This window comes from Larus michahellis, chromosome 2, assembly GCF_964199755.1.
Source record: "Larus michahellis chromosome 2, bLarMic1.1, whole genome shotgun sequence".
NCBI classification, from domain to species: domain Eukaryota; kingdom Metazoa; phylum Chordata; class Aves; order Charadriiformes; family Laridae; genus Larus; species Larus michahellis.
The window spans coordinates 77,295,566-77,313,641 of NC_133897.1; the positions used below are offsets into that span (position 1 = coordinate 77,295,566).

The 18,076-nt window shown below is 37.5% G+C and overlaps 1 protein-coding gene across 4 annotated transcripts in view; it reads right to left on the reverse strand.

Moving 5' to 3' along the window:
- Nucleotides 1-2,236: 2,236 nt before the first annotated feature.
- CDYL (chromodomain Y like) overlaps nt 2,237-18,076 on the reverse strand; it is a 102,619-nt gene continuing 86,779 nt past the window's right edge. For all 4 annotated transcript variants that reach the window (XM_074576036.1, XM_074576039.1, XM_074576037.1 and 1 more), the window contains 5 exons: nt 14,249-14,505; nt 13,454-13,626; nt 9,831-10,041; nt 4,275-4,418; nt 2,237-3,238 (listed from right to left, as the gene is read on the reverse strand). In XM_074576036.1, the coding sequence (XP_074432137.1) occupies nt 3,080-3,238; nt 4,275-4,418; nt 9,831-10,041; nt 13,454-13,626; nt 14,249-14,505 (944 nt within the window). In that variant the 3' untranslated portion in view covers nt 2,237-3,079. The remainder of the gene's footprint in view (nt 3,239-4,274; nt 4,419-9,830; nt 10,042-13,453; nt 13,627-14,248; nt 14,506-18,076) is intronic.

An 18,076-nucleotide genomic window follows, 5' to 3' on the forward strand; every position in this document is an offset into this window, starting at 1 on the left:
AACAGTTCCAAGGAAATTCAACCTCTGGTGCTCTGGTACTGTTTCCTGACCAGGAGAAGAGTTCTCTTATTTACTTCCAAAAATAAACTTGAATGTGATGAAGCTTTTGTGGGGAAAGTGTACTCTATGGCCTCACTGCAGTCCAGTTGCCAGTGCTTGTCGGTTTGCTGTTTGCTATCACCTAGTTCAGGAAGAGAACTAGAATGTCATGGAGAGATTCCTACAGTGCGTTATTAAGGCTCCTTGATACAACATGTTCTCTGCACTCCGTAAGGAATGGGGCAGGCTGTGTAGTACAGGGATGCAATGAAGATAGCAGACAGTCTTGATGGGAGACCTGGGGGTCAGGACTGAGCAAGGCTAAAGCTAGCTGACATTTATATTCTGATATCGTTATTCAGCCACTGACTACTAGACTTCTGCCACCCAAACAGGTGCTGTGATTTGCCTTCATGCCTGAAGGAGGGAAAAAACCTGTGTAATTTGTTAATAGTGTAAAGCTGGTTACTGCTTTTAATACAAATGTAGGGCCATGGCGCAGTGATACCAATATGAATTGGTCTGAGGCAAGGACTTTTTCCAGTCAAGGACAGGAATTTACATGGTTACATCTTAATATGCAAATTGTAGGCAGCACAGGAGCCTGACTGATAATAACACAAAAATAAAGAAAGTAGAATGGTTTTCCATTTGAATTGCCTGCACCGTCAACTGATTTAGTTTTTCTTAAATATCTCTAGCTCCAGTCTTCCATTATGGTGAAATTCTTTGATGTTTAAGGCAAGCGTAAGTATTCCTCCAGCTGAAATAGATGCAATCTACGCCCAAGTACTTCTTATGGATGCCAACAAAGGGATCTTTCTTACTATAAATTTAAGTCGAACTCCAAAAGGTTTAACATTACAGAACTGTAGATAGATAAGGTATCTTTCCTTCTCCCTTTCAATAAAATCAAATTCAACTAGGGAATTCTCACTTCACCACAGTGTTGTAGGGAAGATGACCCGTTTTTAGGAGATGGCAAAGAAACATTTACTGAATGTTCTTTTAGAACTGTAACAAAATAATTAAGAGTAGAATAACTTCCTATGTGTCTTCTTTCTCCAACCACCTCTTCTAAGAGAAAACTTCTATGTCGTTTACAACAATAAATTAATTTTCAACTTTTCCTTTGAAGGAAATTGTTAAGCTCTTATCAATACAAAACATAAATACTGAAGTTTTTAATTTGCAAGATTTGTTTAAGCAATTCTTACTTTAAAATCAGAACTGAAATGTCTTTGAAAAAGACAACTCTATGAGAGAACCACATTTAAAATGTGTTAAGAAATATTAGTTTTATTTAACCAGTTTTCACAGCTGAATATTTATTCTATAAAAACTTTACAGATTGTACAGTTTATATATAGTTCAAACTACTAGAACAAAAAAGTAGGTCCCACAGATGCAAAAATACTGTACCAATCCAAGGTAAAGGCAGATTTACACACTGTACAGCTCTCCACTGGGAAGGGGAGGTGGGTCAGTTCCAAGTAAAAACTTTAAAACTGTACAAAAATAAGGTTTGATTTCTTTTTCATTCTTCATAATACATTCAATAAGATTGCAAGCACAGATACCCAACTAATAATAGATATCTGCAGTCAGGAATCAATAACCACTCCTGAAAGGAATGCAAAATAGGTCTATTTACACAGGGCACTCTTTTACACCATACTGTATATAGTGTATATTTAAAATAATAAAAAAGCATAGACAAAGAACATTAAACATCTAATTAAGGTAGTTGTTTTTTTTTTAAAGGAGTTTTTTTTTTTTTTTTGCTTAATAGTGTGCCAAAAGAATTTTAACTTATTAAATAATATATTCTAAGTGAACCTAAACTTTATGAACATAAAATGCATTTTTGGTGTAATACATCAATTAAACCAGCAACTAGGAAAAAAAGAACCAAAACCAAAACCCAAACTGTATATAAAGTAGTATTCTCACCCAGCAACAGAAGCACTTATGTAGTTATTTAAAAAAAAAAAAAAAAGAAAAAAACAAACAAAAAACCCCCAAAACAAAAATAACAAAAACAAAAAAACAAACCCAGAGAGACTATTTAAAAACCCACTAAAACTAACTTATAACTTAGGATATTCATAAGATATTCAGTGATTCACTAATACTGCAAAACAAGCTTTTTTGTTGGTTGGTTGGTTGTTGTTTGTTTGTTTTTTTTTTTTTTTTTCTTTCTTCCCCCTTCCATTTCCCTCCCACTTCCCCTCATTCCCCTTCCCCAAGAGACAGTGGTTTCTTCATGCTATCTGGGTAAGAATTCAATGTATTCCTGCCCCCTTCCTCCCACCCCTCTATACCTCCTCCCCCCCAAAAAGGAGAGCGTTTCCTTAGCATTAATCCTGAGCACACTCTCTTTTTGGGGATAGATGTGTGATTTAATCTTAACAGGGTTCAATTCCCCAAAATTTTAGAATGTTCCATTACTTGAGGTATTTCAACCTTCTTCTGAGACAATGCCTTGTATCTTAGCTGACTCATTGGGCAGTGAAAGTAAGGGCTGGCTAATACCCGTTTCAGTTCTGTATTCTAATGAAAAAGAAAAGCATTATTCCAGACTTCCCTGCCACACAGAAAATAATGCAACACCATTCACTTTTTAATCCATTCTCTATTTGATACAGTACTAGCCAAAGATAACAAAAACTAGAGCCTTAAAAGAGATGTTTGGTAGTGCACTCTATCTTTTTTGTTTAGCTTGTGTGTGTGTGTCTACATACACACTCTCACACACATATTACATTATATATATATAAAAGACATATATATGCACCCACATACACTTGTGTGCGTGTATATATATCTATATGTAACAATCAGGGAGAAAGGAGTTTTGTTCAAATTTAAGTGATACAGTACTTTTAAACCCCTTGACAATAAAAGGGGTGGGGGGAGGGGAGGTCCACTCCTGTTCCCAAGCTGAGCAAGGAGTGAGTTTATATAGGATTTTTAAATGGGCATATTTTGTTTGCCCGGATGTCCAAGAAATACAATTCCAGTGTCAATGGGCATCTCATCAGAACTCATCAATTTTCTTCTGCAGATACTTTAACATTGAGTCCATCCCTTGTGCTGAGCCCCAGATTTTCTTCAAAACTTCACACTCCTTTTCATTTGCTTGTTCCAAGTCCACCTTCATGATATTACGTACTAAAGCTTTGGATTCTTCAAGTACCTAGGCCAAAAAAAAAAAAAAAAAAAAGAAAAAAAAAGGGAGTTGGGTTAGAGAACCGAGCAACATGTGCACTTACACGTTTATATGGGCAAATCCTGAAGCTGATTATGAACTTAAGCTTATCAATTTATGGATATACTATGACCTAAGAAACGTTTGTCAACAGTTTCTCATAGAGTCTTTTTTGTAGCATCACACAGGACTTCCTTTGTCCACTGCATAAGAATGTGGAAATAACAAAAATCATAAAGGCATAACTATGAATATATGAATGGTTTTATACTGATAACTAGAGACAACTCCAACTCCATTTTGGTGAAGGCTAATCATAACACTATTATCCAGAACTGCTCTAATAACCAGGCAGACCTTGACTCTCTTGAACGTTTAAAACAGACTGAAAAGCCACATTTGCTTTTCCATTTAGAAAACTATTACTCTGTTCCAAAATTTCTAATGCACGGAACAGTTAATCTGTCCTGCATCTCTTCTCATAAGAAAGCATCAAATATTGGTAGTTTTAGCTATCTTGTGCAACTTGCCAGTAGTGCACACAACCACAAGTGCACTAGCCATTAGTTGTAAAACCATAAAGTTCAACATAATGTCAAAGACTGCATTTATTTCCTTAATAACTTAAATTACAATTCAAGATAACTCAAGATTTCTGTGTATCTGTGCAGTTCTCAGGGCACCTGTTTACACTGTTCATTTGAATAAGTTGGACTTACGCTACCATGTTAAAACCAAAATATATTGTAAAGAGGTCCAATACTGTTCTAATGTTCTTCACCACAATGTACTATGGCATATTATACAGTCAGATACAAACTTTAAAAAAAAAATCCTCAAAAACCCAGAAACAAAAAAATACCTAAGAATGTGTTAAAAGGTGTTGCTAAATGTGGTCCTTGTTTCATGAAAATGGTCTTTTTTTTTTTTTAGAAGGACATAATGATGTAGTCTAATAATACTTAGATTAATTCTTATTAATCTAATTATAAAAGTGTATTGTCAGAAAATAAAGGAGACTTACAACTGAATTACACGTGACAAGTTCCTTAATCCGAAGCATTACTTCTTGTGTGAACGTTCCTGGCCAAAATACTTGAGAGACGAGTCCTTTGGCACAAGCTTCCTGCGCAGTCAACTTCCTTCCACTGAACAACATTTCATTGGCCTGAAGGGATAAAAAGTTACTTCTGGTATGAAATGTAAATGAGACAAAACTCATTAAAGGAAAAATGTTCAAAACAAATAAGGAAAATGCCTGCACTATTTGAAATAGGTTTATTATAGCTCTTCCAACTTTTAAATAATAAAGACTTGCCTGCCTACAGATAGCTGGTTGGTGGTGTTGACTGTACTACGTCAGTAGTTATAATAATACGGAGGCCTATGATTAAGGGTTAAACATGAAAATGGCTTTTGTCATTTCCCAGTCATGAATGTTCAATAGCGCTAGCTTTCTCGCAATATTGCTGACTTGATTAACTGTACAGGTGGTAATAGGTTATAATGCCTGGCAGATCTGTAAAAGAGCAATGAATACATCAGCTTGCCCTTTATGATAACGTTAGTTGCAGCAATGATATCTTTGCTAAAAATCTACATTATGTGTAAAATCATAAAGATAACCCAGTTTTGGTAGTAGACCTCCTGGGAACTGTCAGTCTTGGTAGAAAAAAACAAGTTAAATATCTAGCAACTAAAATGTGTTTTAGTACTGGAAATGTTTGAAACTTAAATATAAGGTTTATTTTCAGTACTTTTCAAAACTCTTCAGCAGTAAAATAGCTGGATCATCTTAGAATTTGACCTATAAAACCCACTGAAGTGAGCAGGATATATTCCAATTTCTGAACAAATTCATACAAAATAAATATTTCCATTTTATTCAGGAGCTCAATATTGAACTGAATAAATCCTTTCAAAAGATGATTTAGCAGTCTTATTTAAGAAAAAAAAAGCCCAGTATGTAAAAGATCTTGTATATAGTTTAAAGGTACAGAACAGAGTACGCTATTCTATGCAATAAGGTGACCTCTAGTTCTGTAAATCTTTTTGTTTTGTAATTATCATACACTTCACTATTCATCAGCTTCCCCATTCAAACTTCCTCCTACAACTATTTATGCTTAAGCTTTAATTCTACCTTTAATGAAGTTTCTTATATAGTTAAACTTTTTGTTTGCAGTGACACCTGCATGGAAACAGCCAGTGAGGATTAAAAAGTCAGAGTAATTGTCAACCTCAAAAAAAAAATATCACTTTTACTGTTTCCTAATGACTAATTTACATTGAAAATATGACAAACCCATCACTGGACTCTTGGAATACAGGAAATAAGGCTCTTACAAAACACCCAAACCTGACAGGTGTAGCATTTCTGAGGACAAAATTCTGAGGTTTTTTACGTTTTCTAATACTGGAAATTTTGGTAATTACTACAGCAACTTTCTGTTAAGGATGTCAAGTTATTTATTTGCTGTAGATGACGGTGCTAGCATTGCCATTTTACACGTGAAGAAATCTGAAAACTCGGAGGTCTATTACTTGCCCCTCTGTAAAGAAATACAAAGGCTGGGTTCTACTGGCAGTTTGATTGCTGACTCCCAGTCCATTACGCATGCAAAAAAAGAGATGTTTCCTCGTATCTTTTACATAAAATTTATCATCAGGACATCTCTCATAAGTTAACATGGAAAGTCGTGATTCACATATATTAGTTTAAAAAAACAAGTCTCAAACTAAAGGTACAAATTATATACCCCTATAGTTCTGCCTTCTGTGAAAGCAAAATCAAATATACAAAGTTCATTATCACAACTATACCTTCTAATTTTCCAGATTATATATGAATGATACTAACCTGAAACACTAGCCAAAAAATCTGTGATATACACAAGTCTGTCTAAAAACAGGAATCATTTTCTCCTAAGGAGAGGTGGGGAAAAAAAAAAATCTTCCAAAATAATTTTAAAAGATACTTAACATTTATATCAAAGATCAAAACGTGAAGTCAATCTAACTGGGAGTTAGGAAAGTCAAAAATTTAAGTCAACTAGGAACATCTATGTAATCTTCATGTGTCTCTTTGGTGATAAGAATAAAGATGAATGCTAGAAAACCTTAACGATTTTTTTTTTCCTAAAACTCAATAGCAACTGCTGAATTCTCCCAAATGTGAAAAACCACAAATGATACTAGTGCAGTTACCTTATTTCTCCCAGCTGTAACACAGCATGAGCAGAAAACCTTACATGAAATGAGCACTCCAATTAGTGTTCTCAGTTGACAGGTTTTGAAGGGGAATGGTTTGCTCTTGCATCTTCACTTTTGATCTACACACGCTTTGTGCCAGAGACCCACTGCTAAACAAGTTTTAATCATATAAACATGCCTTGTATCTGCTGTGAAAACTAACATGGTTACTTTCCAAGAAATATAATCATGGAAGCATAGAATAGTTTGGGTTGGAAGGGACCTTTAAAGGTCATCTAGTTCAACCCCCCCCCCACCACCTACAATGAGCAGGGACATCTTCATAGAATGGTTTGCAAGGGACCTTAAGGATCATCTGGTCCCAACCCCCCTGCCATGGGCAGGGACACCTCCCACTAGACCAAGTTGCTCAAAGCCCCATCCAGCCTGGCCTTAAACACTTCCAGGGATGGGGCATCTACAGCTTCCCTGGGCAACCTGTTCCAGTGTCTCGCCACTCTCACAGTAAAGAGTTTGTTCCTGATGTCCAATCTGAATCTACCCTTTAATTTAAAACCATTACCCCTTGGTCCTGTTGCTACACTCCCTAATAAAGAGTCCCTCCCCATCTTTCCTGGGGGCCCCCTTTAAGCACAGGAAGGCTGCTCTAAGGTCTCCCTGGAGCCTTCTCTTCTCCAGGCTGAACAACCCCAACTCTCTCAGCCTGTCCTCATGGGAGAGGTGCATTTTTGTGGCCCTCCGCTGGACTTGCTCCAACAGATCCATGTCCTTCTTATGTGGAGGGCTCCAGAGCTGGATGCAGTACTCCAGGTGGGGCCTCACCAGAGCAGAGTAGAGCAGCAGAATCAACTCCCTCGACCAGCTGGCCACGGTTCTTTTGATGCGGCTCAGGATACAGCATAATTGGATAATAATATGGCATGTAGATAATACAGCAATAGAAATGAAGCTAATATTTCATTAATATAAGATTCTTGCTAACAACCTTCATTTTCTACTCAGTCTGTCTTTCTGCTTTCAGAGGAACACCACTGGGACATCCTCTGGCCTCTCTTTTACAGTGGGTGCGTCGAGACTCATGGGGACCATTTGTGCAAGCCCACAGGCACTGGCTGCCATGGAGCACCTCAGCTCTTTTGCACTATGATCAGAAGGCAGCTGGTCTCTGGGACACCCGAGACCCTGTCTGTGATGTGGACTACAGGCACTGTGGAAACGTGTATCCCTCGGGACTGACAGAAAAGTATAAGAAATATTGCCAAGTGTGTTAGAGACCAACAGGGAAACCCCATGTGTGAAGAGGGATCACGCGGCTCTTCATATCGAGGACCAGAAAACCAGTCCAAGAACTCCACAGCAGACACGCAATAATGCTATCTCCCCAAACAGACATCATCTTAATCTCTATGTATTTCCAAAACTGAAAAGCCAAGTTTAAGAATCCCTCTAAAATTCTTGGCATTCCCGATATAGTATCAGTTTTGAATCCTAAGGTCTGGGCTTCAGATTTCCTGAAATAATTAACTCTGTTGAACATGTTCTGGGAAAAACCCCTGTATGACAGACTTGCTCACCAGCCAAGACTGACCTGGTAGGGAAGACATTTCCAACAATCTTGTGATTGAAGATTTTTTATGTAACTGCTGATGATAAAAAGAATGCACTGAATCTGACTCACAAGCATTAAGGGTGGGACTAATATTGCTGAATTAATACATTTCTAGCAAATTTTATGATGCATACAGAGGCCCTAATTCTTTCCTTTGTATGATATTTTAATTTTTTTTCCCCTGAACGTTTCTCATGGCACTCATACCATCTCTTCTTTCTGCTGGCTTCTCTCTCCCTTTTATAGATAGAAAGCATGCTACTTCATCAAAATTTTCAGTATAGATTCCGAATATATTTCATGGAATCTGCTGCTTAAAGTCCAACTTTGTCCCATACAGCATTGACAGTACTGTACTGCAGAGGGTCAAGGATAGTATGAAGACAGTGGACATTTTTTTTTTCCCTTTTGCACTGAATATTATGGAATTGTTATCACTGGAAGCTTTCGATTTAAGTCTTTATATTGAAAAATGAGAGCATTCACAAACACACATGAAAGAGTAGACTAAGGAAGAGCTTCTTGTGTTTTTATACTTCTAAAGAAATGAGAAGTAACAACCACAAGTCTCTAAAAGACAGGAATGGATGGAATGGATGGATGAATGGATGGATGGCCAAATAAAAAGGGAAAGGAACAATCAGTAGTTTGAAATATGCTAAGATATTAAAGATACTCTTATAACTCTTAATTTATTTCAGTTGCCTTTTCTGTTCTCTTCTAATAACTAAATCCAGACATCACACAGTTAGTCATTAGATCTGTTCAAACTGATGCCTTTGATATATCAAAGTCTGTATTTTTAAAATCAATAAATACCTACAGGGAAAAATTGGCTTTTATAATAAACAGTAATTTAGGAAAAACAGGTGTAGCTAGAAGCACTTGTTTCATACTGTTACTATTCAACTTCAAATTGGAATGCAACATAGGTCTAACAGTTTTCAAGGAACACAGCATAAAAAATAGTAAGCAACATGAAAATAATGTAGGTAAGAGATTTTTAAATAGCTTTTTGTTACATTTGATTCTTCCGTCTAATTGGGAAGCAAGAAAAGGGATAATCAGTAACACGTGGCTTATACTTTTAGCAACAATGCAAAGCGTTACTTTTTCTGTTTTTTTTTTTTTCAATCCAGCAATACTGTAAATCGAGTGCAAGACTGAAAAAAAAAAAATCCTTCTCAGAGGTGATTTGGACTGAGTATTTCTTGCCCAACACACTAGTGTTAAACACCAGCAGAGATCTACAAAGCGAGGAAGTTTGACGTGACTTCTTGAGAACGAGTGCATGAAAGCTGAATTACTTATTTTGCATCCTGGCATGAGAACACTAATAGCTGGTGACACAGGGCTCTGCTATGCAGTGACACGGAGCGCAGACCAGCCCATTCTCTGCTACACGCTAATGCTGTGCTGAATGCAACACACCAGTGGCTGGTGCTCAGGAGGCATCAGCAGGGAAGGTGTGTCCTGGTATGCAGGACATAACCTTTCTGCCACCATCAGGGTTAAGGGTGCCCATGATGTGGGATTAGGTCCCGTGCCTGCTTTCTGCTCTGTACACGCTGGTGAAGACCATGTTGTAACATCATGGAGTAGAGAAGCTATAAATACTGGCTTCTTGGGAAAGGTTTTCATGAGAGAAAGAAAAAATAAAAGACAACACAGCAAAGGTAAAAAGTCTTGAAATCATGCTGGATAAATTATCACAACTGCATCGTGAAGCTGTCAGCCCCTACCCTGCAAGCTACTTACAGAAGCCAGGCCCATTATCCGGGGGAATGTAAGGGATGAACATCCGTCTGGACTTTGTCCAAAAGTAGTGTATGGTGTCTGAAACCATGCCTTCTCGTTAGCCCAAACCACATCACACAGAGGCAATATAGATGCTCCAAGTCCAATGGCTGGGCCATTTACTGCTACAATGATAGGCTTCTTAAACTGAATAAAAGTATTCACAAAATTCCTGAAGAGAAACAGAAACATGCATTCACTACATATATAGGAAGAGTAAAATATACCAGCCCTTGAAAACTCAGTAATAATTCATCTCCACAGTAACATCACTTTCAAAACCAACCTGATAAAACCTTCCACGATGAGGTGGTTAGCTTGGTGGATGAGGGGAGAGCAGTGGATATTGTCTACCTAGCCTTCAGAGTGAGGTGGCTCAGCACTGTCTGCTGTAAGACTTTCATAGACAAGCTGTTGATGTATGAGCTGGATGAGCAGACAGTGAGGTAAACTGAAAAATGTCTGAATGGCTGTCCCAGAGGCTGGTGATCAGTGGCATGAAGTCTAGTTGGAGGCCAGTAATTAGCGTTGCACCCCAGGGGGTCAGTGATGGGTCCAATACTGTTCAACAGCTTCATTCATGATCTGGATGATGGGGCATGATGGGGGGATGATGTACCCTCAGCAAGTTTGCTGATGATACAAAACTGGGATGATACAGTAGGCAGTCACGCTGCCATCCAGAGGCACCTTGACAGGCTGGAGAAATGGGCTGACAGGAACCTCATGAAGATCAACAAGGGGAAGTGCAAAGTCCTGCACCTGGGGAAGAACAACCCCAGGCACCAATATATGCTGGAAGCCAAACAGCTGGAAAGCAGCTTGGCAGAAAATGACCTAGGGGACCTGGTGGACACCAAGTTGAACTCGAACCAGCAGTGCGCCTTTGTGGCAAAGAAGGCTTAGGTATCCTGGGCTGTATTAGGAGGATTGTTGCCAGCAGGTTGTGGTGTGATCCTTCCCCACTGCTCAGCACTGGTGTCCAGTTATGGGCTCCCCAGTGAAAGAGAGATGTAGAGCTGCTGAGGATGGTCTAGCAAAGGCCCACCAAGATGACTAAGGGACTGGAGCATCTCTCATGTGAGCAAAGGCTGAGAAAGCTGGGACTGCTCATCCTGAAGAAGAGAAAGCTTAGGGGGAATCTCATCAATATGTATATATAGCTGAAGGGAGGATGCAAAGAGGATGGAGCCAGGCTATTTTCAGTGGTGCCCAGTGACAGGACAAGAGGCAATGGGCACAAACTGAAACGCAGGGCATTTTCTCTGAACATCAGGAAACACTTCCTTACCGTCAGGGTGACCAAACAGGTGTTGTGGATTCTTCATCCTTGGAGATATTCAAAACCCCTGCCTGGCTATGGTCCTGGACAATCTGCTCTAGGTGACCCTGCCTGAGCAGGGGCAGGTTGAACAAGATGACCTCTGAAGGTCCTTTCCAGCCTCAACCATTCTTTGATTCTGTGAAAGCCTAGCAATTCTCCCAGCCCAAAGCAGCACAGTAATTGGGCAGGTGTGGATTTTACGCCCTTCCTACAAACACCAGCTGATACGGTGCTTCTGATATATTCACATGTCTCACAGCCCTCTCTTAGATGAGGCTGTCGTCATACCTCATCTCTGGGCGCAAAAACCGTGGTTACAGCCCTGCTTGGTCTTCACCGTGTTTATATATGACGTTACTATAAAGTATCTATCTATCTGTATTTTTAAGTGAAGGTATAAGGTATATAGGTATAAATGAAGATGGACAAAGCATTAATGAGGTTCCTTAAGGAGTATTTCTGGACTTCTGGGCGACAGCTTTTCTTAATAAACAAATCTGCCTTTTTAAATTATGAACAAGCCATAAACAGCAGAGCTCCATTATCAGATACCACACACCGTTAAACTTCCCCTCCTCATCTCCCTCTCTTGATTGGCCATAATGCTATGGGTGCTATGCTATTAAGTTACAAATGCATATTCTCATCCTCATTATCAACACAAAGCGACAACTCATTCTAGTACCCACAAAGCATGGATGCTTACATGCTCCTCTGTTCTCAAACAGTAAATGCCTTCAAGAGCTTCTTAGAAAAAAGTAAGCGTGTATGTTTGTACACGTGTGTGTACACACGCGTTAGACCAAGTAGAGACTTCCAAAACCTCAAAGTTGACGTGCAGATATTTCTCAGTTAATAGCTACCACATATAATGAAGAAGTTGTCCATATTTACTCCAAGTACATAACAAATTCTTATTAGAATACAATGTACAACAGTTGTCAGCACCTGTAAAGCATTCCTTTGCTCTGAATGACAGATGATCTCTCATTTCATTATTAGATGCTGAAATACTGGATTTCTATCAAAATTTTAGAAAAGGGGGATATAGTGGTAATTTTGCTCTTTATCTGTGTTACATGTTTTTATATTTCTGCAAAACAGGACATTTTTTACTATATTGCATCCATCCCCAAAGGTTATCGTGTTTCTTAACTCATTCTAGTGAACTGTAATAGATGAATGCAAAAAAATTTCTGGAACGGTTTTATGTAAGTCATCATACAAACAACCCATCCAGAGACTTGACAATAATTTTAATCATGTCTGAATATTCCAGAGAGGACCATGTCTAGCACATATATGAAAAATGTCATTGTTATATTTGAAGAGGGGGTTCGTAGGTATATTAAGTTACCTTTATCCATTTTATTAACAATAAATAATAGGTGGCAAATCAGGCTTCTGGAAGAGCCTGAATTAAACTGGTGACAGAAGCTCAGCGTTAGACTCTCTTCCCTGACCGCATGTGAAGTCACTGCATGAACAACTTCTACATGGAATGATTGAAAAGTTCCTTTAAAAAAAAAAATAACTATTATCATCTCTACAAGCCAACTGTGCCTCCAATGAAACAGGCTTTACATGTTACAAGGCCTATTATAGGGACTTGAATATTGATAACGACAACAGAATATAGGTATCTGAAGGAATATAGATACTCTGGAAGCATACAAGAGCTAACAAAAGAGCCCAGGCTCTCAAAACCAGTGTTCAAATGATAAGATACTTGTTTGTACTGTTAAAACATGTCTTTGAGATCCATACGTTTGTCCATATGCATTCCTCTAGTTTGTAGTAGTTCAGCTCATTTTGTTTAAACGTTAGGTTTGGTACACAGTACTAGGATTATGTTCACTAGTATCAATCTACTCCTCTAAAATATCCATCATTCCACTGCTCTGAATGTACCATATTAAGTTACTCATTCAATGCACATCTTACAGTTGTGTGTGTTTAATTTGTTTTCCTGAAACTCTATGGCTGTTTAAGTCTTTTAAAATTGGTTTCAACTGGAGGAGTATTACCATACTACCAGTTTTCACAGTTAAATTTTAGTAGTAAAAACAGTGTTGCATGAAATGACAACCCAAATAGAAAGGGACAGGGAGTATAAAGAAGTGCTGCGCACTGTATCACATAACAAGTGGATGTCTGAGACCTTGTTGAATTAGAGGCTTTTGAAATAAAAAAGATAAAACAAGCCAGACTACATGATGGAAGAACACCCACTCAGACGACTGAAGATAATTTTACATACCTAATAGCTTCTGCCATCTTAGTGCTTTCCTTTTTTCTGTCATCTGTTAAACGTCGTATAAAATAAATAAAATCAAGACCACAGCAGAAAATGCTACCAACTGCACTGAACAGCACAAGTTTACTGTCATCTGCAGCTGCTGTGTTCAGTGCACTTTGGACTTCCTTCATTACCTGAAAAAAAGAAATAAAAAGATCAAAAATTCATTAGAATGTTTTTATTACATCATTAAAAAGTAGCATACCGTTCTCCTCTCCTCTTCCCCCCATGAGATCTCAATCTTCGACATGTTCAATTTTTCCTTAGGATGCACTCAACCATCATATTAGAAAAGTTAACTTTTTTCATTATCCCCAAAAAAGAAAGTTAAAAAAAGTATTAGAAGCTTTGCATTTCAAAAAAGTAATTAGACCAATATAATGAAATCATTAGGAAAAGATCTATTAGATGTTATCTGTAACTAAAGCACTCATTCAGCATTTCTGTAATTTGGACAGCAGATGGCATATGCAACCAGTTCAGAAAAAACAGAACCTTAATTCAGGGGAAAGCTTGTTTCAAGTTGCACTTCATGGATCACCATGTCTTACAAGAGACACTACATCTAAAAGTTCAGATAACGTAGTTAAAACTCAACTGAATTACACTTAAAATCAGTTGTATGCGTAACATCTTGCAGGCAGCAACCTGAATGTTGTTTCATGGATGTTTGTGGCTGAGTAACGGGCATGAATGAGGCAGAGACTTAGAATTCCCTCAGCACCCTTCCCCCCTCAAAATCAGAATCGTTCTGACCTCTGGATTTAGTGAATTATTTTCAGATGATTTTGTTGATAGCAAAATGTGTGTGAATCCGTCTTGTTTCCTGACAACAATGTCTCTGTACCGGTACGCACTCTCCGTTTGTCTCACGCTGAAACGTAGCCTTTTATCGAAAGGTTGATCTCTCCTGTCATCAATAAACCTTCGTTTGCTGGCTGTCACTCCTGTTACAGATGTCTGTATGTTGGTTGTACCATTGGCTGCTAATGCTTCCATAAAGGTGGATGTACCTGGAAATAAGTAACATTCTAGTAATTACATTTTATTAGCTTAGCAGTTTCAGAATCCCTATTAATGTGAAAACACTCAAGTCATACTAAGAAAACACAGTAAATATGAAACTTAGACCCCTGGAAGTTACTGAAACATTATACTGTGCACAGAGCAAAACTAATGTGACAAAGGGGTCCAACAAATTCATTTTACAGTTGTTTGTGAGAAATACATTTTAAATAAGCCAAACAGACCGATTATATATTTATTTTTAGAAGGAAGGGAAAGGCTTATTTAATACCAATGCACTTCAGTAGGTTAATGCTCTGCTTTTCTCCCTTTCCAACATCTTTAAGTCATCTAACAGCATCACGATTGCAAAGAGAAAGCAGAAGCCTTTTGTTTCAAATGCCATGAGAAGTTAATACATGGAAGAAAATGACACCTACAATAAGCCAAATAAAGAACTTGATTGATGGGATCATGTAAAGCATAACAGTCTTTAAAGGAAAATGGAAATGAAGAAATACAGACTATATTTCTGTGAGAGGGAAACAAGACCCATGCAGTGATTGTTATTTTAATGTATTCATAGACAATGAGATATTTCTCAAGTCTAAACAATTTTTGCTAATAGAATTGGCAAATAGAGCACTGTGTCTTTCTGGTCTTTTTCCCAGTCACTTAAATAAACAGAATTTGAAGGCACACAAGTAAACAGGTCATTCCTCACGACACACAAAAGGGACAGGTTTTTCTGTACTCCACATTAGAAACATGATACCAAGTAATTAGCGTTCATAAGAGAAAATAAGAGAACATCTTGGATCTATAATCCATCTGTATGTTAAAGTCTCCATGTAAAATCTCTACAAAATCTGGCAGATTAAGGTAATGGAGTATGTGTGGGCAGAGGGGACAGTAGGGTTAAAATGTTGGGCAAATGTGTTACAGGCCAAGATAGGAAAGTTCTGAAAGCCTTTTCCTGAAAACCGAGGTCTGAGACTTTGTTAAAATCTACTGGAAACCCACAGCCCTTATCTCACAAACAGGTACTACAGAACTTCAGAACATCATGCATATGATTTCTTAAAAAGTACAGTTAAATCAGGTATAAATTGTTAATTAAATTCCATTGGTGGATCTTACTTAATTCATTGTTATCTTTCTGAAGAAGCTATATTTTAAAAGTTCTAATAATATGCAATGCTATGTTTTTGGGGTTTTTTTTTTTGTTTGTTTTTTAAACACAAGATACTTCCAACACTTGTGAGTCCAGTGAAGACATTAAACAGGCTTACCAAAATAACTGGAATATCCCATATCTTCACATTTTAATTGTATTCAAGTGTTGCTTACTTTGACCCATATGAAGTATGGGAGATGTATTAAGGGAAAGACTAAGGAAATTAAAATTTAGAACATTATATGTATTTCTATTTGTATTTCAGAGACTTTCTTCAGATGTAAGTGAAGTCTTTATATCAAATACTTTATAAAAAATAAATCTTTGATTATAAATCTGTTATGATTAATTAGGCAAGTTGACTGTCCAAGGAGATATACAATGATAAGGTTTTATTTTACTTTTTAAAGTCTTTCTTGTTGTATTAGTGGTTTAATCCTCTTACTATATCACTTTTTGTGAAGTTAAAAACTCGATATTTTTCAATTGTTTAAAGTGAAGAATAAGAAACTGAATTCAGTTTGTGATCAGTCTCAGAGACAACAGAGGTGAACAAAATGAAATAGAAATTAATATTTTACATTGTCACAGAAGCTTCACATTTGTTCCTAAATTTTTCAGGGCTTATCAAATTCCTTTTTTCATTTCAGCAGAGTAAATAAAAATTTGATTCATACAAAATATGAAATTGATGAGGGATGCTTTCGATACTTTTCCCTCATAAACCACAGCATGTTCCCTTCAAAGGGAGTTTGCAGGAACACCAGTGTTGCCCCATATTTCATTAGGGACACAAGATGAAATGGTATCGCTGGCTGCAACAGTTTGTTTTTCCACAGGAAAGGTAAATTAAAACAACTAAAATCACCTCTGATTTCTAAACCCTGATATAAGATTTTACGGCTTCTGTCCTTGCCATAGTGAAAAAAGTGGAGAACAAGCACAATAGACTAGACTAAGCCAAAAAAAAGCATCAGTAAACTTGTGTTAGAGCTTTGAGTAGATCTTTTCCCATGACTCATACTTCCAAAGACGTACTCAAATACCAGAAAATTACTTTTGAGATGTAAGAGCAAATGATTATACACTTTGAGACACAAAGCTTTTGGCAAGAGAGACCAAGACATAAACACCACACACCACTTTTCATGCTTATTGAATTATCAAGAAACCTTCCCAGTTTTTATATAAACTCTGTCTGCACTTGTCAATAGTGGCAGTTTCAAACCACAAACAAAGGACAGCTGCAGTTCAGAGGAAGAAATCTCCTACATCCAATCTTGTAAACACACTTTTAGGATACTTAGACTGGAATCAAAAACCTGTCTGCTTTAGAAACCGTACCTCTGCGCAGGGAGATTTGGCCACCTGGTACGGATTAGAAAATGGCACTGACAGAGTTAAAATACATTCATTAGTGTTTGTCGTTATCATTATAAGTTGGTGACCTTCTACACCTTAAATCGTAAGGGGCTCTTTCTTTTGATACTCGGTCCTCAAACGTGAAGATACAACTCAGAGACACAGAGCAGTACTTCATGCTATATATCAATAGGCAAAGGTTGCACCACTGGACAGTCTTGGACATGTGTGGCAGCAAATGAGGAGGAAAATGAAAGAAAAATTGCCCGAGAGAATTAACTCTGATCTCCTCACATGAAAATTTTGCATTGAGGTTACTTATTTTCAGGTTAATTACAATTATATTTTACAATTTTAAAATATAGATTTCATAACAAACCAAAAGCAGTTCTGCATTTTAATACGTTAGTGGTGATAGCGTGTCAAAGACAAACAAAACACCACAGCCCTCTCTTTTCAAACTGAGCCTTCCAAAACCACTAAGGGCTTGGAAAAAGACACTTTACCCTGGATATTGTCAACTAATGCAGAACTATGTTTGTTTAAGAGGTAAACTAACAACTCTTATAGTTACAAGAAAACCCCTCCCAACTGCAAACTGTTAATTAATGTGATCTTCTCAAAGTATGTCAAAAGACATACTTCTACTGTGCAGAGCTTCACCGTACAGATGCAAAATGAAATTAGGAGGACTACTTGGTTTTGCAGCTGCTGATCAGCACCTGAGAACAGTCACCATTTTCATGCAGCTGCTCTCAGAGAAGAAAAAAAAAAGCTACAGGCAACAGATAAGAAAGGAACTGGTCTTATTCAAAAGGAAGAATGACACAAAATACAAAGTTGGAAGGGGGCAGAATAGCGAAGGTCATCATCCCCATTCCAGTGTCAGAGAAGACAGAAAAAAATCCACCTCTCCAAAATATAAGGGGGATAACAATTAAAATGCATGATGCCAGACATCTAGATAAACAGAGTTAAAAAAACCACACCAAGTAAGACACAACTTCACAACAATCCAAAAGTTACAACTCCTAGCTCCT